This window comes from Marmota monax, unplaced genomic scaffold, assembly GCF_021218885.2.
Source record: "Marmota monax isolate L192 unplaced genomic scaffold, Marmota_monax_Labrador192_F-V1.1 WCK01_AAM20220418_F8-fsc00063, whole genome shotgun sequence".
Classification (NCBI taxonomy): Eukaryota; Metazoa; Chordata; class Mammalia; order Rodentia; family Sciuridae; genus Marmota; species Marmota monax.
In genome coordinates this window covers 2,687,669-2,713,232 of record NW_026693726.1, presented here as the reverse complement: position 1 = coordinate 2,713,232, position 25,564 = coordinate 2,687,669, and the positions used below count along the sequence as shown (strand labels likewise).

Genomic DNA, 25,564 nt, shown 5'->3' with positions numbered 1-25,564 from the left:
AGGACTCGGTCCCTGAAACCTAAACAAGAGCTACAAACCATATGGCTAGATATAACTGCTCACCTTCTCTCAATTCATTCTCTTCCCTTAAATTTGTTTTTACGCTAATCACTTTTCAGATTTTCAAGATCTTTGCCAAGTTCCAGTAAATTTATTTAATAACTAGTGAACAGATAGTGGCAGTCTGAGAAAATTATTTTCAAGCAATTTAATAACCTTACTTGAGAATTGAATTTTTGGTAGGAAACTCCTTTTTTTATTTAATTGTTTTTCAAGTTAAGGAATAATTAATAACAGATTCACCTAAAATTTCTTAGTTTTTTCAGAAACTAAAATTAAGCCTCCCTCGTTTGTGATAAGTCACCAGTTTGCCTCTGTCTAATCTAGATATCTGCCTATATAAATGTATAGATGCCGTGATTTGTCTATTTGCTTTGTGTTTCACTATATTTAATAAGTAGAAGACATGTGATTATGGTACAGTCATAGCCACTAGAGCTGGGAAAGTATACTTAAGTAGGTCTAAGTCCTATAGACATGTTGAACATCACTAATCCAAACATCTGCTATCTTTTTTTGTGGGGGGTACTGGAAATTGAATCCAAGGTGCTTTACCACTGAGTCACATCCCCATTCCTTTTTTTTTTTTTTTTGGAGACAGGGTCATACTAAGTTGCTTAGGGCATCACTAAGTTGCTGAGGCTGGCTTTGCAATCCTCCTGCCTCAGCCTCTTGAGTTGCTGGGATTACAGGCATGCACCACCATGCCCAGCTGAAATCTTAAACACGCCAAAATCTGAAAGTTTTTGAGTACCAACATGATTTCTGAAGTAGAAAATTCCACACCTGAGCTCACATGATGGGGTCAGTCAAAATGTAGACATACTAAATATAATGTATAAAATTACCTTCCTGTTATATAAGGTATTATGAAACATAAATGCTTTTTGTAATTAGAATTGATCCCATCCCCAAGGCATCTCATTATGTAGATACAAATATTACAATATCCAAAACACTTTGGGTCCCAAGCATTTTGGATAAGGGGTACTCAACCTGTACCTAGAATGTTTTTGGACCCCCAAACTGTACTATGCTGAAGTTCCACTAGGGGGTGTACTCGCAGGGTGGTTTTGCATCTCATTTCTTACACACACCCAGTATTTTCCTAAGAGAAAGGGCCCTTTGTAACTAATCTTTGGAGTATGACAAAATTTCCAAAGATTAAGAAATGGGGAACTATTCCCTGCCTCTGTTGAATGAAAATATAAGTCCCATGTTTTGAGCCTGTAATTCCAAGGATCAGATTAAAATGTGTTAATCTCTCTTGGTTTAATTAGTTGTTTCTTATCTCAGAAGTTAGTGTAGTAAGTTAGCTATTCAAAGACCTATCCCTTCTTTTAGTTTCTGTCAACTGACCTAGAAACTCCTTTCAGGCTGAGGCCCATGGAAGCATAGTTGGGAAATAACTCAACAGACAGATGCTTTTGATTCTTTGAAAATATAGAGTAGGTAGGTAGAACATAACTGCTGGTCTGTAATAGGGTAGCATTAGAAAATGACCCTGTATTGTGTCTTAACACCCTGTTAAGAGACCGTTGTTGAGAAATAGATTGGCAGAGCATGGCCTCGGGATTTCACCGTGTTTACATAATATACCTGGCCAACCAGTCCCAGTCACCTGGATTTATGCAGGTTCCCCAGCTCTGCTCCAGAGGGTACAGCTTTTCACCTGTGGGAATGCCAAAGTCTTTTTTCCAACGTGGCCTACTCTTTTTTTTCTTTTTTACTTTATTTGTCAATTCTCTTAAAACCGAAGTTCACACCTGTCAGAGACCATTTTCCTAAATGCTCTGAAACTAAAATTAAGTGAGCCACAGGGGGGAAAAAATGAATATCCTCTCATAATGATCATAAAACTTTCAACACTGCAGCAAATGCTGCTAGAATATTTAACAACCAAGGGCAATTACTGTGGAAACCTTGAGTGCTGTCAAATTAGCCCCTTACAATGACAAGCCACTTACAGTGAATTCACTTTTGGAAACAAAACATTACTTGGTCTGTGAAACTTTCAAAGATCACACAAAGATTCGGGAAAGGCACCAGTGGTGTTAAACATTGTTTTTTTTTTTTGGTCTGGGGAAGTCACAAGTGTTTCTCTCTTATTTGCTACTTGCATAAAATATGAATTTCTTGCCTCTCCTTTAAATACCTTCATACTGGGATTTTTGAATATTAACAAGTTTCATCTTCTTAGTGATATTCTAAGCAATGGGGCTCAAAATAACACTTCCCAAATCAGTGTAACTGGGAAAATATTTGTGGTGTAACTTGTGTAAACACATAGGTATTTTGAGGACAAGTGAAACTTAAAATTCAAAGCCTGAATTTTCCCACCTGCAAATTGTGATTAACATACTGCCCCCTACTGATTTCTCAAGGATTTTTTTTTTTTTAAAGGGGGTCAGTTCTGCAATCTCTGGCGGGGGGTGGGGGGTCGGGACATAAAGTGTAATTGTTTTAAAATAATTTTTATTTGTAGTATTTCTACATTTACTGGATACTTCTTCATGAATTTTGATTCATAACTTAAATTGTTGTTCTCTGCTAGTAGAGAAAAGGGTTAGGAAGGAGGTGTGACTGGTAAGTGTTGTTTCCTAGCATCATCAAGGATTCTGGAAGAAAGGAGTGAGGTGGCTGAAGCAACTGCTTAGCAACATGCTCTCAAGTCTTTTTTTTTTTTTTTCGTGATCCTATACTAAGTTTTAACCGGAAGTATGGTCAGGCTCTGTGTGGAGGGAAGAAAGGATTGGAAGATATACATAGTAAGAACCAGGAACTGCAGGAACTTAAAGAAGGAAACAACCTATCCAAAAATAGATAGCAATTAGAATTAAAATAGCCTGTAAATATATGCTTAATGAGCCTTGTGTACATTTACTATACTTTTTATGTAACACTTAAATTTACAAAGCACTTTTCTCTCATTTGAGCTTCACAGAAACTTTGAATTAAGTATTATCCCATTTTTATGGATAAGAGGTCCTGAAACTTCTGTAAGGTCACCACCAGGGAAGGAAGAAGCTAGGACCTAGACCCTCAGCCTGGGGCTTCAGGTCAGAACGTGTACAAATACCTACCTGGGCTACTTGTTCAAAGCTCCTGGTATAGTAAATTTTCCAATGAGTCACTTATGGTTTTTGCCCTGTGGTATAATGTAAGAATTAATCTTCAAATGTTGATTTTTTTTTTTATTGGCATGGTTAGCTTAGCAATAACTGATTAACTCTAGCTTAATATCCCCAGAAAGTTTGCTCTATAAATTAGACAAGCATGTAAAATTCTAGCCTGAAGAATCAATGCCACACTAGACTTTTATTACCAAATCTCAACTCAGAGGTTTTTTTCTGAGCCTTTTCTGTAATTTTCCATGACTGTATTCGAGGTAGCCAATATAGTACATCCTTTGTCATCCAGCCTCCTTCCCTTTCTTCCTATTGTGGGTGTTAGCATTGGTAAATTGGACCTGAGAAGGTAGGCAATGGAAAGGGATCTTCTACAAGGACTGGCTGCATAAAGTTGCATAAGTACTTGGGACCAAAATTTCAATAACACTGTGGTTTTAGTTTAGCTTGTTTTGTTGCCTTATCTCCTGGAAAATGTTAAACCTTTATTCTGTTATATAATAATCTTAGGGGATCAGAATTTCAGAAAGCTTCATAAGCTTCCCCTTTTGAGATGTTAACCATGGATTTTCAAAATTCTGCAGTTTGAGATGGTTGATAACAAGTCCAAGCTTAACCCAAACATCTGATTTATAAAGGGGTAATGTTTTTCTAGGTAGGATTTTCTCACAGACTTGCCAAAGTGTGAAAGTTTCTGTGGTTCACTTGCCCAGGGAAAGGTGAAAGAGGGAGGTGCTGAGGCAGACGGGGTCTACGTTGTCTTCAAAGCTGTGGATGAGAGGGAGAGGATTTTGAAGTCCTGAGCTCTCTTTGAAAGCTTGCTAGTGCTAAAAGTGGATCCAAGACAAATACACAGACAGTCCACAAGTTCTCACAGTTGTTCATACAAAGTGCTGAGGGCTCTTGACTTAATAATCACCATAATGGAGGTCAAGGGGCAGCAAGAAGAGAGATGTGAAGATTGTTCTGCCATTTTGCTGAATTTTGAGGAGAAATTGATCTGAAGCCACTTGAGATTTGGAGTAGACAGATTTTCCCCCCCACACACACTCATTTTAGAACCCTGTTCTTGGCCTGTGGTCCAGAGTAGCAGCAGCAGCAGCAGTAGCAGCAATACCACCTGGGGTCATATTAGAAAGAAAGGCTCTGGCCCCCTTCCAAACCTTCTGAATCAGTATCTGCATTTGGTCACATTCCAAGCAATTCCTATGCACATCAATGTTTGAAGAGAAACAGCTCTTCCACACTTCTTTTCCTTTCTACTTTCTCAATACCTCCCCCTATTTTTCCCTGAGTAAACCAGCCCTATAGGAATCCCGTATATGTGCCAGGTATGGTTGCACATACCTGTAATCCCAGCGGCTTGGGAAGCCGTGGCAGGAGGATTGCAAGTTCTAGGCCAGCCTCAGCAACTTAGGGAGACCCTATCTCAAAATAAAAAGGGGTGGGGTACATAGATCAGTGGTGAAGAGCCCCTGGGTTCAATTCCCACTACAAAAAAATTAAAAAAAGATGGTACATGAGGAAAATGTCAGATCCTGCACCCTGGACCCCACCCTTATCTACATTTTTGTTTTAAATTTGGATTAAGGTCCAGTATCTCAAAAGAGTGAGTCCAGGTGCTCTTTTGCTCACTACTTTCCCTAGTTGCTGCGCCCGTAGCCATGAGCAGCATGGCAGAAGGTAGGGATCGTGAAGGGTTGTTCTTCCTGCCCAGGACCAAAATAAACTTCTGGAATTAATTTGTGGGAGGTCAGGGACCTTGCAGGTGTTGCTGTGGATCCCTTCCAGCCTAGTGCCTGGCACATCAGGAACATTCATAATTGTTGGATGACTGAGGAAATGGTTCCACATAGTCTTGCTATACTTAAAGGGAGTAGTAGTTTAAAAGTATACAAACTTGCGGCTGGGATTGTGGCTCAGCGGTAGAGCGCTAGCCTAGCATGGGCGGGACCCAGGTTCGATCCTCAGAACCACATAAAAATAAAGGCATTGTGTTGTGTCCTTCTACACCTAAAAAATTTTTTTTTAAAATTTTTAAAAAGTATACAAACTAAAGTGGTAGGATTTTGAGCCCATTTTTTTTTCTTCAGTGTTGGAGATCTCAGGGCCTCATACATGCTGTGTAAGCACTCTGCCACTGAGCTACATCCACAGGCTATATGGAGCCCAGTTTAAGTTGTGCTCCCCCCCCCCCCCACCAGCTTGGAATGTATTCCAAACCTAGAAAAATGTCATTACAATGTGAGAATTAGATTTGAGGAGAAAACCATCACTGGAGTATGTGGAACTTGGTTTGCTAATGCCCACATCCATACTAGATAGTGGGGGCCCTTGATGGGTCACTTTTGCCTTCAGGCGGACATTGGCAATACATTTTTCTTATCAGACTGGTGAAGCTGCTACTGGCATCTAGTGGAGAGAAGAGAGGACGCTGCCGAAACATCCGTGAGGCCCCCAAAGCCCCCCAGGGCATAAAATAACCCAGCAATAAATATAATGGTGCTGAGACTGGGAAACTGTTCTAGAAAACTGGGTCTCAAACTTTCTACTTATTGGAGTCACCTGGGGAATGTTTCCTCTTACTGCCTGATTTCTCTCCTTTGGAGTTTCTGGTATAACTGGTCTGGGATGTGGCCTGGGCACCAGGAGTAAAACTCCCTAGGCAATTCTAATGTGTAGCAAAGTTTGAGATCCACTTATTTAGAGAAAAGGTGGCTTCTGCAATCATTAAAGTTCTCTAAGAGGTTCAAAAAGGTTTATTTATTTATTTGGGGTAATGCTTAGCTCCATCCAGGTACCATAAACCCTTATATATATTAAGTGACTTCTCAGTATTATATATAGTGCATGTTCAGGAATAAATTTTCACGAGTAACCTCTTGATTATGTCTATCCTGTTTTTAAGTAAAGATTTGTTGTTGTTTTAAGCTCACTAGAAAGCAGGGAAGAATTTGAACTATTTGCACTCATGAATTACAAGGGCTGATGATCATGGGGACATTGCTGGGTTGTGCTCTTGGAAGGGGCAAAGGCGCCCTGCCACTTCAGATGGCCCAGCAGTGGTTAAGCTGGCGTGCATGTGCTTGTGCCTCACGCAAGTGGTTACTGGTCACTAGAGCAGAACCGAAGCCTCTGCCCTTTGGAAGATCTGTCTTTATTACCATTTCTGAGAAGTGATGTGCATTTGGGGCAAAGCAAAGGGATTAATGACAGCCCCTTGTTTGGCAGGTGATTTGGCTGCAATTTTGTGGGTTATTTTCTTTATTCCATAGAGTTATTGAGGTGGGGGAGGGGCCTGGGTCTGAGCGAGATCGTTGAACTCTCCTTTGATCATCTCTGGTCCAGTCAGGGGAGGATCAAGGGAAATAGCATTTTAAAAACAGTGTCCGGTGTTCATAGTTTTGTTCACACGTTGAACTGCCATGGGTTCAAGTAAAACAGAAAAACAACTATTTTGCACAGATAATTCGCAATATTAAATTGGCTGCATGAATTCAAGTTATACTATGTTAAAAGGCACAGCCATGACAACATATAAATGTTTAATGGCTAGATATTTTATTAATCACCAGGGGCTGGCAGCCACACTAATGGAGCTGATACCTTATTGAGTCATTTACGAGAGTCTTAGGCAAGTCATACCTCAGTATTAAGACTTGTATTTTGAATGCACAGTAGGAACTGAAGAAGTCTTGAATATGAACCTAACATTTTTTTAGCTAAAAATCCTTGGAGATCCCCTCTTTTTGTCTCGCAAATGAGTTAAATGAAGATTCAGAGAAGTCAGGTAACAAAAAGAAGGTTGAAGCTTCAGCAGTCAGAACCGTGCAGGTTTCTGGAATCCAAAGACCAGTGTACTTTCCAGATAGATTGAGTTTTAAGTCACCTCATTTCTGGTATTTCTGCTTAGCGAGCCCTAAAGTATAAGGGATTATTGGGATCTGACTTGCAGCCTTGGGGTAGATTCACCCCATCCTTTAGCAGTGGGAAGACAAGTTAATGAAGCATTTATTTTTGCTGAATAACTAATGGTGTCATCATCTAGGTGTTCATTTGAAAAGCCTCGCTCTTTTATTAGCTTCTTGGTTGCAGGGCAACTGTAAGAGTATTCTTGTGCATGTGTGTTAAGTATTAACTGCTGATGCTGTTCAAATGTTAAACGAATCCCTGTAGCCTCACAATAATAATTTTTTTAAAGGATGGTAAATGTAACATTGGTACAAATTTGATGACATATTCCTTGGTCTCCTTCTCTATCTAGAAAGAGATGTTTTGTCTCAATCTGACAGAAATTAAGATGAACACTTTAAGTCAGAGACAGTAGTTCCAGGCTTCAGTTATCTTGAGGCTATTTTGCACAATTAGTCAGGAGATCTTTCTGTGTCTGCAAACATAGCCAAATAGGAAAAGGAACAAAGGCCACTGTGCAGCTGCATGAGTGTCAGAATGTCTCCTGTCAGCTGCAACTAAAATAGTTAAAAGTCAGTATATTGCTTGCCAACAAAGGTTAGGCTTTATCTCCCAATTATAGATAGTTCCATAGTGAAGATTGCCTTTTTGAAATAATATTGTGGTCAAAGTAACTTTTCTAAAGTTTGACCATTATATTTATTAAGCATTATATTTATTATTTGAAACCAGCAAAATTAAGAGTATTTAGGTTCATATTTCCTCTCACAGGGTAACTGGTGGTACATTACCATGTTTAATCTTTGCATGCAGCAATGAGCAATTAACCTTCTTAACACAGTCCAGTCCATTTCCAACGTCTTCAAAAGTTTGTGTGGTTGAATCAGTATTCCAGGAACAGTAACTGAATTCTCAGAGAAGAGTGCCACCAGATGTCATTTTAGCCTTGTAAATATTCAAGAGAATATTCGATAATGATTCTGATAAAAATAAGTTACTCTGCTGGCAACACAGGCAAGAGAAGAACAGGAGGAAAGCTGTTTACCATAGTAGGGACAGCATAAAGCATAAGCACATTCAGGTAGATATTTTTGTTTGATGGACTCTATTGTATTCTCATTTTCAGATCGTACAAAATGCTGTCATTTTAGAGATCTGAAAACCTACATCAGCACTCCATCCTCTATATATGCCATTTCCCATCGTAATATAATTTATAACTCTCTGGAAATTAATGTTTAATCTGTTTCTTGGACATTCGAATAAGATATATAAACTTCAAAATAATTCTTTTAAAAGACTGTCACTAGACAGTCATGCAAATGTACAAAAATCCAACCTAAGGTCTTTTCCTACTGTGAAAAATTAACCGTGCTTTTCCCTCGGTGGCTGTGAACCTGGGGCTGTTTACAGATACAGGGAATGCCTTCTGGGTGTTTTACCAACACCATCTCAAAATTTCAAGTCCGGCTTTGCCAGACACCGTGTTTCTTCACATTCTCTTTTGCTTAACTTTCAGCTAATTTGTCCTGACACCGCAGCTGCAGGCTCTGCACTGCAAAGTCTGTCATTAAGAGCACCAAGAGTGATCTGGAGGTCGGAACTGTTGGAAGTTAATTTGGCGTAAACCCAACTTTCAAAGATTTCTCAAGCTATGACATGCCATGTCTATGTGCAGTCACTTACACTTCTGTGTGAGAAGTTCTTGCCCATATTATAAATGTGACCTTTACAGGTATCTTTCAGAGGGCCCAGTGCTTTGAAGAGGAACCCTGAGGAGCTATGGAGATATTAGACTTGTTAAACGTGTCTCATAGGAATGTCAGTGTTCATTTAAATGTCCTTCTTTCTTTTTCTTTTTCTTCTTTTTTTTTTTTTAATCACGTAAACAACCCTGTCTGCTGGCAGCAGATTTTTAACCTTGTGATAAAATTAATCACAAATAATCAAAGTTCTGTATTTGCCCTTTACAGCCAGAGTCAATTATTATGATTTTTTCTTTTTTAGCAATTAAGAGACCCTAGATCTCTTCCAACTCTAAATTCTCTAAACCTTCCTGGCTCAAATATAGGTAACTGATATTGAGACACCCCCCGCCCCTATAGATCAAGAGTCACTCAGATTTTCTTGATAAAGGACTAGATCTCCTCTGTTTTCTAAACATTCAACTAAGAGGACACAGAATGAAGTACAATTCTGGGTGTTTGGTTTAGCCTCCAGCAAACCTTGCCAACCAGCATGGGTGCCAGCTAACTCTAGAGACTGATTAAATGCCCTTCCTGCAGGGATCCCATCATGCGTTGTTAAGTCCTGATCTAGATAATCTGTCCTTACAGTTGATCTAACGCAGCAGTCCTGGGGCAGTGAATTATCTGACTCTCCCTTCTCAGATCCTCCATGGCAGCATACCCATGAAATTCTACTCACACCGCTTGGGTGTGCATTTCAGATTCGCCCTTTATGTTCTTCTAACAACTCTTTGAGACAAAGTTAAAGATCATGAACCTTAGCTTGAACTGACTGGTGTCATGGCAACTAGAACTTCACCTTTTGCTGGTCCCCACCTCGTACATGCTACAATATTTGTGCACATTAATAATTCATTGCAAAGTGCCAGATTTCTTTGTTCTGTCAAGCTGTGTCAAGGACCGAATATGCTGTGCTATCTCAGATGTCATCTACCAGACTGTTGAGGGCAGGAGTAATTAGAAAGGAAAACTAGTTGGGTTACTTTGGAAAATTCCTGAAAATGCAGTGCTTTCTGGTCACCCATTTATGGCACTTTTTTCCTTGCAAAGTAAGGAACAGAATTAGTGTTGATCGAGGTTTATTTAATAATGCACCCCAGATCCCAGGTGGGGGTGGGCGTGTGGAAATAATGTACAAGGAGTAATTGCTCATGTCCATTCAGGCATCAAGAAATGATTAACAGCCTTAGTCACATGTCCTAGGGTCCAGCAGGACCCTGAGCATGGGCTTAAGAGAAACCCTGAGTGGTCCTGATGTGGGTGCTCTTGCCCAGCTTGCCTCTGATCAGCATAGAGTGAGTGTCTGGCACCTGTTTTGGAAAACAAGCAGTCTGGGTCCCAAAGCTGCTGGCATTACCTGCAGGGTTTCATCAGCAGCTCATGTCTTGTTGACAGCCTTAGAAGTTGTGGTGATTGTGGTATTACCTAAGATTGAGTCTTTCTACATAAAGAATATGGTCTTTGTCTTCAAAGGTACACTATGCACAGACACATTGGATTTCATTTATAAAGAGATCAATTTGTTCCTGTTTAGGCAAAGAAGTCATGTTTTAAACTGAACTTTGGCCCACTACCGCTTTAAATTTTTTTTGTAAATCCTCTCTCTCCAAAAAAAAAAAAAAAAAAAATTGAATTAAAACAAAGTAACCAACTTGTGTCACACTTCACTAGCTACTTAAAGTTGAAACATATTTCCCTAAACAATATGTTTATAACCCACAACTAGAAAATATTTTAATTATATAGCCATATTTGGATTACTTTGCTTCTATTTTTTCTTTCTCTCTTCTTTTTTTTTTTCTTTCAATATAAAACCAGTATCTTAACTCCCCTGCAAACAATTATGGGGCAGGGGCACAGGAGCAGAATCAGAACCAAATCACATTCTTTGGAATGTGAATGTACAGCCCTCCTGCTTATGTGAGAGAGAAAAACTAGAGCTGGTTTACATTTGATGTATCAATTTAACCCAGTTTAATCCTAGTGAGTTTAAATTCTGCTTAGGGACAGGAATGAGACCAAGTCCTGTTTTACCCATTATTACAAGGCCAGATTGTGACACAGTAACCGCACATAACACATGTTCAAGAATGACTAGTTGAATGGAGAAGTGAATACCACCAGACTCATTTCAGGGGAGGGGTGAGGACTTTAATCAGTTTCAGAACCTTGCAACCAATTAAACTTAAAACACAGTTAGGAACTTGTTAATCTTGTATCACTTGCCTTTATATGCTGCTGAGGATCTGGGTTAGTCATTTAACACCTACAGGCAGAACCTCAGCACATGAATATGGGGAACTCATTAGAACCAGCCCACTCTGGTGTCTGTGAGGTACTAGTCTGCCCGCCGCCAGCTGGAGTTAGGATGGACACTGGCCACAGATGCAAGCAGCTCAGTGAATCAGATTTGTCAGGTAGCCAAGTAGCAAATTCTTACTTGTATTTTAAATTGTGTGTAATTTCTTAGGATTTAATATTAAGTTCCTATATTTACCTGTATTAAGAACTTTTAAAACACAAAGATAGAAAGGACTCTCTTCTAACACTAGGCAAATTTTAATATAGATGACTGTGTGACTTTATTACGAGTGTAGTGATATGTGGCATGATCCTGTCTCCATGCCCAATTGTTGGCTAATGTGAATGCTCTGAACAGATTGGAGGTAGGCTAGGCTAAGCCCTGAAGGTTGATAGTTTAGGTGTATTAAGTGCATTCTCCACTTAGGATATTTTCAACCTGTGGTTAGTTTATCACGACATAACACCATCATAAGTTTAGAAGCTTCTATCCTTAGAAGCAATGCCTGGCTAACATCAAGAATAAATTTTATACTTTTTAGTTAGTATGGGAATAATTCATCATTAGTCATTTTATAGACGTGATTGCTTAGGGATATGTTTTCAAGTTTAGCTTGGAATATAGAAGCTTTGTGACGTGACTTGATTTCAGTTCTGGGATATAATGGCCATATTATAAATTATAGAGCCTGAAGTTGAACTATAATGACCTAAATTATCAGTTCTTTCAGCTTTTGGGGGTATAAGGCAGACCAAAGTTATAATTACTGTGATAGTTGCCCTAACAATTGCCATTTGTAACTCTGAAGAAACAATCCAGCTGAAACATGTGCTGGGCCCATGCAGTAATGAGAGGTGAGCACAATCACAGTGTGGCGATTCTGCCTTAAAATTTGTTAAGTCTGACCTGTGTCATCCAGCTTGGTCTGAGACAGCCAGATAAATAAGTATAAAACAGTTAATCAAAATATCATAAAAGCTTGTAATTATGTGTTAGGATGAAAGGTACCAACTATGTGTCTTAGAGAGAGATGGATAAAGTCAAGCTGGTCTTGAATAATATTAGATAACACAGGCAGGTGCATGGGCTGGGAGTGAGCTCCATATCAGAGCACATGCTCATCCTGCACAAGGTCCTGGGTCTAATCCCCAGCACTGCAAAGCAATAGTAATGATGACTCTCTAAATACTTTCAATAAAGGATTATTACAAAATTCAACTGATACAATTAATATGAAGCACCTGAAAAGCATTACAGACTGTATAACTCTGTGATCACTGTCACACTTGGGCTTACATAGAAAGGGATTGGGAATATAGATTCTCAGAGAAGAATTCATAGGTAAAAATGTGCAGGTGAGCAGAAGCATTAAGGAGACCCAGACAAATAGGGAACAAGTCCAGAATGGGGTACTGAATGATGACCCAGGAGACAGACAGGGGAAGACCTTGAGATGCTTTATAGAGATTCATCTGGCAAATGTTCCATGAATTGGAGTGTGGAAAGACTTCTGAATTAATGAGATTGCTGGTTTTAATTTTATACATGCGAAAGTTATCATAACAAACTAAAGATTCATCCAAAAATTCAGTGAGTCCTTAGCCAAGAAATCTCTGAGAAGGGAACTCTTTTTTTTTTTTTTTTTTTTTTTAAGTCTGCTGTGTAGTGCTTTGTTTTTTAACTTCATAAATCATGGGAAGCTGTGTTGGCAGTAGACAATAACTCAACAGTGGACAGATTGCTCTTTTCCTGCTTTCTTTTAAGAAGCAGGTTATAAAACTGTTGGGAGCCTGGTAGAATAGTTAATAGATCATCTTAAGTAATTTGAAGGATTTTTTTTTTTAATGCAGTTCTGCATTTTGAAGGCAAGAGACCAAAGGGGAAAGAGAGTTTAGTAAGAAATCTGTGCCATCTCTGATTTTCACCACCTCAGTGGATCTGCCACATAGTCTGCCACCCTAAGTGGCCAGTCTCCTGCCTCTGTGGGATTTACCTCAGAGACCCCCACAGTGCAGTTTGGTCCTTTGAAAGTCTACAAGTTCTTATCAGTATAGCATTAGCATCGTGTATATTTTTCATTAAAATGGTTGTGTATTTTTACCATTTTCTACATTCTAAAGCACTTTACCTTCTTTCTGCTAACGTGCACATGAACAGTGAACCTTTTGATGGTACAGCAGCTCTTCCTTCCCGGGGCTATCACTAATTAGATGTAGCGGTAGGATAAGCATTTATACAAGGCACCTGCTCTTAGGGAGGCTTCAGGTCCTCAGAGCAGATGGCTGCGCTGAAGTGTCATGAGCGTAAAAAGATCTCTGCCCTGGGAGTCATTTTAGATTAACAGACAACTGTCACTTAAAGGTGATAAAGACCCTTCCACTAATAGCTTTCTTCTCATCTCTAGGCATTGTCCCCCAAAGTCCTCGTGTTACAATCTGGTTGGTCATGGCCTCTAATAGCCCTGTCATGCCAATGAAATGGTACTGAGTTAACCAGACACATAAAGGACCTTCTCTTTTTTGGAAAATATAAAATGTTTTTAAATGAATTGGGAAGTATAATATTGTATGGGTCAGAGTTTGTTCTGTGACCCTGGATTGGGTTTTAGAGGAAATTCAGCAGGTCACTTCTAAAACTTGAATCTTATCTTTCCTTTCAGACGACTAAGGCCTTTCTTCCTACAATGCTGGAGATTAATCATGGTCATATTGTGACAGTTGCAAGTTCCTTGGGATTGTTCAGTACTGCTGGAGTTGAGGTTTGTCAGATATAAAGCATTTCCTTCAGATACCCCGTGATGAACACATCACCAGAGTACCTGCTGCTTGTACATTTGTGGAAGTGTCCAGTTGGCATGCTGAATATAGGATGTTTCCCAATAAACCAGGGCCAGCTGTTAAAATGGAATTATACCTCTTCTGCCATAAAATCACTTCTACTGGCTTGACAAAGTCGCAGCAACAAGAGAAGTAGATGGGCCAGTCCTAAGTATACCCCATTTCCATCAGCAGCCTTGATGATGGTGGGAGGCACAGGGTCAGGAATGGAACCATGGAGAGCAATGGTAGTGCTGTGGGGAACAGATAAATGAGGCCAAAGGTTGATGTTCTGTTTTCATCATCTTGCCAAAAGTGAGCTGCCTTGTGTTGGCTCATCAGATGAGTTGGTTATGTTCAATGTCAGGTCTCTGCATTTTAAGTTTATAATAGTGAACTTCATCAAACCCTGTTCCTCACCATGTTGAAATTATAAAACATATGTAAACTATTGTTCTGTGCTGTTTGTCTTATGGGTACCTATAAAATTGAAAAAGATAATTTCATGCATATATGCAAAGCAACACGGAATAGATGGCTTCTGCATTCAGGAGATTTTTTTATTTCCATTCCTAACTTAAAGTTGGGTCATGGACAAGAACTGTGTATTGTGTGCCCTTAGGTTAAGTTCTAGTTTAAGTTTACAAGCTTTGATTATCATTTTCATTTGAATTTCACCCTAAAGAGAAAGTCAGATCATAACAACTTAAAACCTGAGCTAGACTTGCCTTTGTTCTTCTTGCATTAATTTAAACAAACAGGTTTTTCAGTCTCCTTCACTGAACAAGAGACCATTTGTAAATTTTCCAGACACTTCAAAGTGAACCTCTCTGCATTTTTAACTTCAGCCTGTTAGCTTTCATAGAATCTTTGGCAGTAACTTCCCCAAAGTAATTTGATACTTAGTAGATGTGGCAAAAAGCATTCATCTGTTTCTGCTGTTGCTTTGAAAATATTATTTCTGCACTGAACCACATCGGATATCTGTCTTTTAAAATGGTTTCCTTTTCTTTGCTTGGCCACCTATAACCTTTTGTAGCAAACATCTAGCCAGGGAAGATAGAACCAGGGAAGCTTCAGGTTGTCTGGATTTGAGCATGTTCTTAGCATTTCTGTTATTTCTCCTCTCTAACTCAGGATTACTGTGCCAGTAAATTTGGAGTTGTGGGTTTTCATGAATCCCTGAGCCATGAACTAAAGGCTGCTGAAAAGGATGGAATTAAAACAACCTTGGTTTGCCCTTACCTGGTAGACACTGGCATGTTCAGAGGCTGCCGAATCAGGTGAGTGGGAACATATTACAGATAAAAAGGATAACACTTGGGGAATGTGTGGAGTTGGATTTTCAATCCATCTTTTGCTTTAATTGTCATTTGACAATTAACCTGTAGTTAATTGGTCAGGGTTAATTGGTTTTTAAAATTGTGTAAGTTTGGCAAGCAGGAGACCTGTGCCACACTAACAGTAACTTTCAGAAATTAATTCAAGAAGCATTGTATGTATGTAGTAAGTGGCTTTTCCATCCCTTCAGGGAGAAAGTGTAAATACCCAGGATCTTTCTTACAAGCTGTATCCTCAAGAGTAATTTTCTCTTAGTGTTGGTAAATAAGAGTACCAGAGGAAAAATTCTTAATATAACTTTGGTTTAGATATGAAACAGTGTCCCTGTCACAGAGGAGTAACATGCCTTTATTCTAAAAAAGACATTGCATATTACATTCCAGATTCGGAAATTTCTCTTTTTTCAGCAAGTGTATGTCGCTAGATTCATTCTGACAGAACGAGAAGAATCATTTAGATTTACTAAAGATGAAATTAAAGACCCACACACTTAGAAAGAAGCACATGGGAATATAAATGTCAAGTTCCATCTGACTCACGTTTAGCAGAGTAAACACAACCACGAATCATTAAGAAGATACTTGTGAAGACACGCTTACTTTGAGATCTTTGCTTAAGTGAATCTCCCTGTTGGTCGAGAGCCATTCTTAACACATACTGAACCGGACAAGCAGTGAATTCTGTGGAGGGCAATTTGAGTCGTTCCAGTCTCAGACTGACTCCAAGTCTGGACTGAGAAATGAACTCTAGGGGGTAGGGGTGCAGTTCAGTGGTAGAGCACGTGCTCAGCATGCATGAGGCCCTGGGTTCCATCCCCAGCACCAAGAACAGAAAAAGAAAAAGTAGGAACTCTAGCTCCTTTTCATGAATGTGTGCGTGTGTCAATGGTCTGGCTTTTTCCCCATATGTGTCTAGAACCTGTTGCTGGAGGTCTTGAGGAGTTCTGTTTCCTATTTAGCACAGTTGTATGTGCAGACGTCCAAAGCTGGGGTGGGAGGATAAATGCTAAAAGCAATAAATCGTGTTACTATGCTATTTCAACATGTAGCATAATGAACTAAACTGTAGGGAGGATATCTGTGTGCCCTTCATTTCAGAGCTCCCTAGAGACTGTATTTTAGCTTTCCCTGTTCAGGGGAAAGGTGTAGACCTATTATTTCACTCAGAAAGGCTATGCAAGTGTTTACGTGCCCACATTTTAGCTACCCCTAATCCTAAAAGCTTTGCCTCTTGTTGGGGTTTAATACTTGCTATGCCAGACACCTACTATTTCTACTTAAAGGAAAATAATAGGAAATACATCTTGAAGCATCTTAAAAACACCACCTTCTCACTTTACAGAAAAGCAGACCATTTTTGCTTTTTTCCCCCTACCTTGTTTTCCTTCATACGTAATCAGATATGTTCATAGTAGGAAAATTTGGGAGAAAAAAAAAAAACCAGAAAAGCACCATAAAGAAAGCAAAATGTACCCTGTATCTGGTCACTCAGATAATGTCACAGTGTTTTGATATGTATTTTCAATCTTCACTATTGTTTAATACTGAATTTTATTTTTTAACATAAAACATATATAGGAAAGAAATTGAGCCCTTTTTGCCCCCCCTGAAGCCTGATTACTGTGTGAAGCAGGCCATGAAGGCCATTCTCACCGACCAGCCCATGATCTGCACCCCCCGCCTCATGTACATCGTGACCTTCATGAAGAGGTAACTGTGAAGGGCTCTTCCTCACTGACCCAGCCTTTCCCTACCTGCCCCAGACCTTGATTAACTTGAGGTTTCGAGTTTGTAACTGTGACTTTCCATTTCAGCATCCTTCCTTTCGAAGCAGTCGTGTGCATGTATCGGTTCCTAGGAGCAGACAAGTGTATGTACCCTTTTATTGCTCAAAGAAAACAAGCCACAAACAATAATGAAGCGAAGAATGGAATCTAAGAATCTTTTTGTATGAAATATCATTTCTATCAGAAGACGATCAAGATGTTTCAGTCCAGTGCACATCAGCGTTACTGACATTCTCTGGATTCTAACCCCACGTTGACTTTTTTAAAAAATCAACTTTTTAAAAAAAATAAAGTGTAAATTAACTGACTAGAGTACTTGGGAAGTGTGATCAGTCAAAGTGAGCTAAGCTTGTTGCTAACAGGATCCTTTTAGACAGGACCCTAAAACCAGTCTGATCTTTAGACAAGCACTGTGTGACATCTTTGGGCTGTCATTATTTTTTTAATGAACAGAAAGTCTAGAAATGATAACTACAATGTGTTTCACATGTGTGATTTTTCTGAATTCCCATAGAGTTTATGCAATCTTGTTAGTAAACTCTAGCCAACTGACATCCTTGGAACTTCAAGGACTATAGTGCTATATTTTCTCATCTTTTCTAAGTTCCAGTTGTGTAAAGCCTGTGTGGCTTTTTCATGGTGTCTGTATGTTCAGCTCTTTTTGAAAAGGAATTTTGAAATCTCCATCCATTTGAAGCCAGTGATGTCTGAGCATTACAGTAAAGATGATCAGATCCCATTCTTAAACTCACATTGACTAAAGTATTAGATGATTTTTTTTTTCTTTACATTTGACCTCTGAAATACTTCATTAAGTATCTGGAGACCTAGTTATCCAAAAAGACACGCATTTTCTACCTATGAATTTTGCTGCATATAGAAAGTGCCCTTTCCTCAGGAGTTGCTGTGTTTTGTGTTTTGGGTTGGACTCTTATCTAGAGTACACAGCAGCTTTGCAAAGAACCCATTTCTAAAAATGGGAATTTCTACATTAAAAAGTCCCCATTTTTGTGCCAACTATGATTAGTGAGGGGGAAAATCTTATTCTATGGAGTATGTACGGAAGGGTGTAAAGATTCCTTTGGAAGGTTTATTCACATTGTAGAACAGCAAATGACATTTTTACAGTATTTTTTTGTAAAGCAAACTATTTTGTGCCTTGAATTTGGTATATGTGTATTAGTGAAACATTGTAAAAGTGAACTTCTACCTCTGTATCTAAATGTGTACCATCCACTTGTAAATTACTATGAACTATTATGTGATTGCTTTTTTTTTTTTTTTTTTTTTAGAATGTCTTGTTTAAATAGTGACCAATGTTTAAGGCTATTAAAATAAGCCAACTTTTACTAATTGGGAAGTTTTATAAAGGACTGATTAAACTTAATTAAATTACATACCAGTGACTGTGATTATTATCAGCAATGTTGTAAGGAAAATCATTCTGTTCTTTTTCTTTCATGCCATCCTTATGTTGCATGGTTAAATAAAAATGTTTGAATGGGATAGCATTTGGGAACAGACATAATAACCCAGGGTGTCATGCACCCAAATTTCCAATGTTACCATCTACCTATGTAAGATAGCTTCATCAAAGGCTGCTTGTATTAAAGTGGGAAGACGGGGCTGGGGCTGGGGCTCAGTGGTAGAGTGTTTGCCTAACATGTATGAGGCCCTGGGTTCGATCCTCAGCACCACACACACACACACAAAAAAAAAATTAAAGTGGGAAAACAGAAATACTCCCATTACCTGTGTTTGTCTGGCTGCACCACAGATCAAACCTCACTGGATCCATGTTCTGGAAAGGTCCTGGGTCACTGCCAACCTTCCCAGTACGGTTTTAAGGAAGAGCTTCGTCACCTGTTTGAATTTCTCTTTATAAACGATAACTAAACCCTAAAGCATTTACCAACAGAAGCCCTGGCTGCCTCTTAATTTTCAGTTTGGGATTTAAATAAGTACTTTTAAGTAGCCTTAAAACAGTGTGGGGTAGGAGCAATTATTTTCAGGTTGTTCAGGTCTGCCACCCAACTAACACCCTAGAGAAATTGTTCAAGTTAATTTTATGACCCATTTGTCAACCTCAAAACTAAAGAAAGTCTTCTTTACCTTTGGTTTTATTCTCATGTGTTAGAATCTAAACCTATTTCTATTTTTGTTATTGCTCTTATAAGACTGTCCAACTCCAAGTTCAATAAACTGAATTCATTTGGGGGTAGAAGGCATCGATTCCCATATCCCAGTCCAATTTAATTACTTCTGGGGCTCTCCCTTGACTGTTGTCCAAACTCTTTCCATTTTTAACTGTGGCACTTGGAAAGGGATACAATTCCTGCAAGTTTGGAACTGCAGGATTCCTACATGTCGTCTTCATCCCAGTATCATATTCTCAGCATTATGCTATTTTGCTGGGGGTGGGGGTGGGGTCCTAAACATTAAATCTTTTCTAGTCCTGCATGCTCGTATTGACCACTAAGTTAATCATAAGGTTACTTCTCCAGCTGGGGGCTTATCTGTACCTATGCTACACACATACACCTTGACATTAATGCTGACTTGAAATATGTTCTCTTTTTCTCTCATCTGGCCTGTTCATATGAGTGTTCAGGGCCATTGGGTTCAAGGCTGACACCCTGCCCCCCAACCCTTTCTGTCCCCAGCTGGTGTTGTCCCTGTCCCTCTCTCTAACCTTTCAACCAGTTTAATGATAATCATATTGAGTGGGACTCAGGAGTCAAAAGTTTTGAAGCTGGCAAAGATGAATTCCTACTATTGTTTTCCCCCTTGATCTACCAGGTCTGCTGCTCTGTCACAAAAGATTAGATTAGCTTGACAAGATTGAACAACATAAAGCCAGGCTAGTTTGTGTGTGTGTGTGTGTGTGTGTGTGTGTGTGTGTGTTTTTTAGTATCCTGTTTCCTTGAAAGGCTATAGCTTTCAAATTTTTCCCAAGGTTAAAAAAAAAAGTTAAATGTCCTTTTCAAAGTTTTTGTTTCCAACTGGCAGAAATAATTCTAAATTGATGTTGACCTATATCTTGGAAATTTGCTTTTGCCTCCAACAAAATATGAAATCAGTAAGGTTGGGGGAGGAGGATTTTTTTTTTTCATGCCAAATTAATTGACTGTGACTGATTTAAAAGAAGAGTAGAGATAGCAAAGCTGTGATGGACCAGAAGTGGTTGGGACGCAGGAGTAGGGAGCGTTGAGTCAGCATTTGTCCACAGTTTAGCAGGTACACCACGCATCTACTGAGCCAAAGGGACTCAAGTAACGTGCAGTTAACTCAGGTACAAGGAAGTATACCTGAATGCGCCACATATGAAGCCTCAGAGTGTGGGGAGGGGAGAGAATCCTGGAGGGTTGTGATGGCCACCCATGAGGCTGGGTATGGGAGTTTGGGTACCTCTGGGAACAGATTCTCAGGAAAGGTACAGAGGTCAAAGTAGATAAATTATATTCATTGTGGCTGAAACAGAACATGGGAAGAGAATGGCATCCATTCTCTCAGGAGGTCCCATCAGAGAATAACCTTCATTACAGGATGAGAAATGTGTCCCTCATTTGATACAGAAGAGGGAAGCCCTGGAATTTTTTTTTTTTTTTTTTTTTGGCATGAAAGCAACATGGTCAGAGTTATGAGTTAATAGAATCCGTTAAGCTTCAAAAAACAATTTCAAGACCCAGCAAGTAGGGACACACCAGTTAGAAGGGCAGATGCTATAGTCCATCAGATGAGTGATGAAGGCCTGTGAGAGACAGAAGCAGTGAGAATGTGGGGAGAGCTGGGGTTGAGCAGCCAATGGCACAAAAGAAACTTGTAAGTTCAGGTGACTGAAGATAGCTTATCGCCCAAGAGCACCTGAGTTGTTTTAAGTGGGAAGAATTCATAGGCAGTCCAACTTAGAAATGGTGAATTGGGGATGCAGGATGACAATAACTGGCAGACAGCTGGACAACTGGCTCTGGTCCTCAGCAGGGAGGTTGGTGCTAAGATTCTGCATAGAAACTATGAAGTAAGCAAATCTGGGAGGGGGAAGCACAAAATGAGAAGAGAGCCCAGATCCATGGGACCCAACTTGGGGACCCTCAGGCAGCCTCAGCAGAAATCATAAAAGGTGATGCAGTAAGGTTAAGAGGGGAACTTCCTCCTCCCTAGGAGAAACCAGACTAGAAACAATGCTCTCTTCCTGGACCTAATCCCCAGGCTGAGTCACACTAAAGAAACCTCAGTCTGGCCCAAGAAAAAGAGTCTGTGTGGCCAGCCCTGGGGCAGAGGCCCAGAAGGTGAAGGGCAGTGTCAACAGATAGCACATGAAGTCTTTAACCTTGTACTCGGGTTTCTAGTAACAAAATCCACCCTTAAAACGACCAAAGGAAAATTCCTTCCTAAATGAAACCTGGAAACTGTTGTTCTTTGGCAATTTTGTTTGCTTGGCCTCAGGAGCATGAATTGCTTAAATGCGCAGGCAACTTTTCATGAGAATCCTGGGGGAAAACAAAATACAAATTTCAAGCATCATCAAATGGATACATGTGAGTTCAAATGAACTCCTTTAATGTGCCAAAAAAGATGAGACAGGACCAACTCCTATCAGTCTGCTCGAAGAATCCTATCTGGTCTCTGGAACACTGAACTCGGGCCAAAAACTGCCTTTTTCGAAGCAGGTCCCAGGTCAAGTGGGGCATCCCTGATCTCCCACTAAATGTCAAGGTAGAGCAGTACATGACCACAGCCCAGTTCCTACTTTAGTATGACTTTTCCTGTGGCTTACAGTCCTCCTAATACAATAGCTATCTCAAAGCATTTACACAGTTCATGATTTACCCATCTCTCGGGGAAGCATTGAGGACATACGGCCACACAGGTTAGAGAATCCTGCTCATTTCTGTCGTGAACTAACACAATGTCTTCCAGAAGCTCCTAACAAGCTTATTAGCTGTGACTGTTGAAAGGATTCTTACCACTAGCCAAAAGCAAAAGACATTGATTAGCAAGAAAAACAAAGCATCTTCAGCCCAGATTCTAAGTTTGAGGTTTTCCTGTCAAGGTGATTAAAACCATGCTGCAGGGAGAGATGTGTGTGCATAGCAGCCATGAAAAATGCCCTCTTGCTTGCCCACACGTCCTGGGTGGTCCACCTGGACGCCACTCCATAGGCCTCCCCTCCCCCAAGGGAGGAACTGGAGCCTGGCTCCTCCATCCCAGCCCTCTGCCTGCACGGGCGCAGTCTCCCAGGCCAGCCCAGCTCACTCGGGGCCTGAGTGATCCAGGTGGCTAATGGGCAGGTGGGGGTCCTGGCTCGGACACTGACACACATACATATGTCAACAGCACAGCATCCTGTGGAGTTCCTGCTCAAGAGCTCAGTATTGTGGATTGAATCATGTCCTCCCCAAAGATCGTTGAGGTCCGAATCCCCAAGGCCTGTAAATGTGCCCTTATTTGGAAATAGCCTTTGCAGATGTAATCAAGATGAGGTCATATTGGATTAAAATGGGCCTTAAATCAAATCACTGATGTCCTTTTAGGAAGAGACGGAAACACAGGGAGAAGGCACCATGTAACCACAGAGGCAGAGATTGGAGTGACACAGATACAAGCCAAGGTACACCAAGGAATTGTATCAAGGACCAAAAGCCAGGAAAAAGGCAAGGTGCAGATTCTGCCTTGGAGCCTTTCAAAAAGGAACCCAGCCTGCTGACACCTTGACTTCAAATTTCTAGCTTCTGGAACTGTGGAAGAATAGAATTTGACAAAATCATGCTATGTGCATGTATAAATAAACACACCACAGTGAATTCCACCTTTATGTGTATCTAGAAAACACCAATTAAAAATAAATAGATAAATAAATAAATAGTAGCGTAGAGGAAGGGGAATAGGGGAAGTGACTGAAATGAAGAAATCAAATTTCATGCGTGTATGATTATATCAAAATGAACCCAACTATTATGTTTGGATATAATGCTCTAATAAAAGCATTTTTTTTTTAAATAGAAAGAAAGAATAGATTTCTGTTATCTTAAGCCGCCCAGTTTGTGTTGCTTTGTTACTGCAGCCCTAGCAAACTAATACACTCAGGGTCTGCTGTCAGACAACATGAACTCCAATCCAAACTGGCCTTGTATCCAGGCCTTTGTCTTTGCCTCCCTGTGTCTCAATCTCCTCGTGTTGTAAACTGGCAATCATAGAAGTACTTGCATCGAGAGTATGGTGAGGAAATGTAAGGATACACACAAAACCCTGCTACTGTGCCTCCTACACCTCGTTCGTGTTCAATAGACCGCTTTAGGTTGAATCATATGAAATCGCCGTTTCTCAACTGTTTTGATCTATAAAAAAGGCAATTTCATATGGTTCATCCTAATGGAACAGAGACAAATACCTACATCAAAGTTCCTGTTTATAGTACTATTTTGTGTTTCCAACACTTTGCAATTTTCTGGCACCAACTAGGTGCCCTACAATTCAATCTGCTTTCTGACACTCCCCAGAATTAGTGCAGACCCCACAGGGTGAGGGCTCAATCCCACAAGGCTTCTCTCCTTTGCTTCAGATGCCAGTCCCAAACGGGGTCCCCAGGCTACCCATATATCTAGTCTACCTGGCTAGCTGCAAATTCAGGACCTCCCACAAGTCACCTTAGGTTTGAATTCCCTAGAATGGCCCAGATCTCAGGAAAACACTGTAGTCCTTAGAATACAGTTCACAGATAGACAGCCAGTTAGAAAAGATACACAGGGCAAACCTTGCTCTTCAAGAGTTTTTATCCAAGTTTTATTACACAGAAATGATTGATCAAATCATTGGCTGCTGGTGACAGAATTCCATCTCTATCCCCTCATCTCTCCCCAAAGGTGTGGGTGGGGAGATGTTGAAAATTCCAAAGCCCCCCAAGGGAGGTTTTGAAACTGAGTGCCCACCTCATTAGCATAAACTCAGGTATGTTTGTAAGAGGCTTGTTATGAATAACAAAAGACATTCTTATTGCTACAGAAATTCCAAGGGTTTTAGGAGCTCTGCCAAGAACTGAGGACAAAGACCAAATACATTTTTTGTTTTACCACAAATACTTAACTATGCTTCCATTAGTTAATTAATTGTTTGTACATCTGAGGACAAGGGTCCGGTTTTATTTATCTCAGCAATGCTAATCCTAACATGTGTGAGCCAAGTACATAGTAGATGTTCAATAAATGTTGACCTACGGTGACCCTTTGTGCTCTTCAAATACCTGGTGGTCCTCTTGTCGGTAACACAGGAATATGTTCACTTCTGCCTTACCCACAAGAGGAACTTTCCCAAGTCTCCTGCTTTGTGACTCCTAAAAGAACTATGAGGACAAAGGGATTTACTGTTGGCATGCCCTTTGAGCCTTTATTCTTATAACCTCACCTGTATGCAAAAGGGTAGGCCAGAGAAGTTTGTAAGGCAGCCCCACCAATCCAAATCCACCCCCAACCCAAACAGTGACAGTCCTCCCAAGCCCTCAGAATATATGGTCAGTCATGGAAAACTTGGAGAGTAAATACAGAAATTAGGTACGTTTTGAAGGTCAGGCAAGCACCAAGGCAGACATTAAAAAAAAAGAGAGAGAGAGAACTTTAATCTAACCCCTATATCCACCTGGCTTGAAGTGACCATGGAAATCATCCTTTCACAAAGAAAATAATAAGAAGAAAAACAATAAAAGTCTGTACTGTCCCCCTTTTCTCTGACTCTGGCAATGACTTGGCATTGTCAGATATTTCTGAGATTTACCCCAGGATGCTGAAGTGCTTCTAGAAGTGAACCTGGGGTGCTTTTCCCCTGATGATTCTGGAGCCCAAGCCTCTGCCCTCTGCATTCCTGCAGCCCAGGCCCTCGAGGCCTGAGAGCCAGGAAGCAGAAGCTGGCCAGGGAGTGAAGAAATGAACATGCTGACTCTCGGAAGGAACTGGAAGGAGCGAGAGAGAGCTGCAGGCCCCGGGGGACATTCCCACAGTTCCTCCAGCTGCTCAGACTTCCTGCTTCTCCACCGCCTGGACTCTGTCCCTGAAGACCTCCCAGCAGCCAGCTGAAAGCCCAGGAACCATTTTTCCTCACCTGCTACAGATGCAACAGGAAAGTCCAGTGCATTCTGGAGAAGAGGAACCCGTTGGTCTTCCTCCCTGGGATTGAGCTGTAGGGAACAAGTTTCACTCATTTTTTTTTTTTTTTTTTACATTTTAGCTCAGTGAGCCACAGGATAAGAAGTTGTTTTATTTAGGAATTTCTGGTTTATTCTCCATGAGGAAATATCAGTTGGAAATGATTTATCTCAGAAGGGAAGAGGTGGTATTTTATGTATGGAGGAGATTAAATAAATTTGAAGATAGGTTAAATGTTACCTAATAAGGAAAGGAGGTTCTGATAGACTAGAGAAAGATACAGAAAATCGGTTTCACCTGATCAGTCTGCTATGCACTTCCTGGAACTGAACAATT

General features: G+C 40.2%; 1 protein-coding gene across 1 annotated transcript in view; it reads left to right on the top strand.

Moving 5' to 3' along the window:
- Positions 1–18,490, top strand: part of Rdh10 (retinol dehydrogenase 10) — a 28,597-nt gene extending 10,107 nt beyond the window's left edge. The window contains exons 3-6 of the mRNA XM_046460544.2: positions 13,810–13,908; positions 15,104–15,249; positions 16,885–17,016; positions 17,121–18,490. Coding sequence (XP_046316500.1) covers positions 13,810–13,908; positions 15,104–15,249; positions 16,885–17,016; positions 17,121–17,244 — 501 coding nt within the window. The 3' untranslated portion in view covers positions 17,245–18,490. The remainder of the gene's footprint in view (positions 1–13,809; positions 13,909–15,103; positions 15,250–16,884; positions 17,017–17,120) is intronic.
- The last annotated feature ends 7,074 nt before the right edge of the window (positions 18,491–25,564 follow it).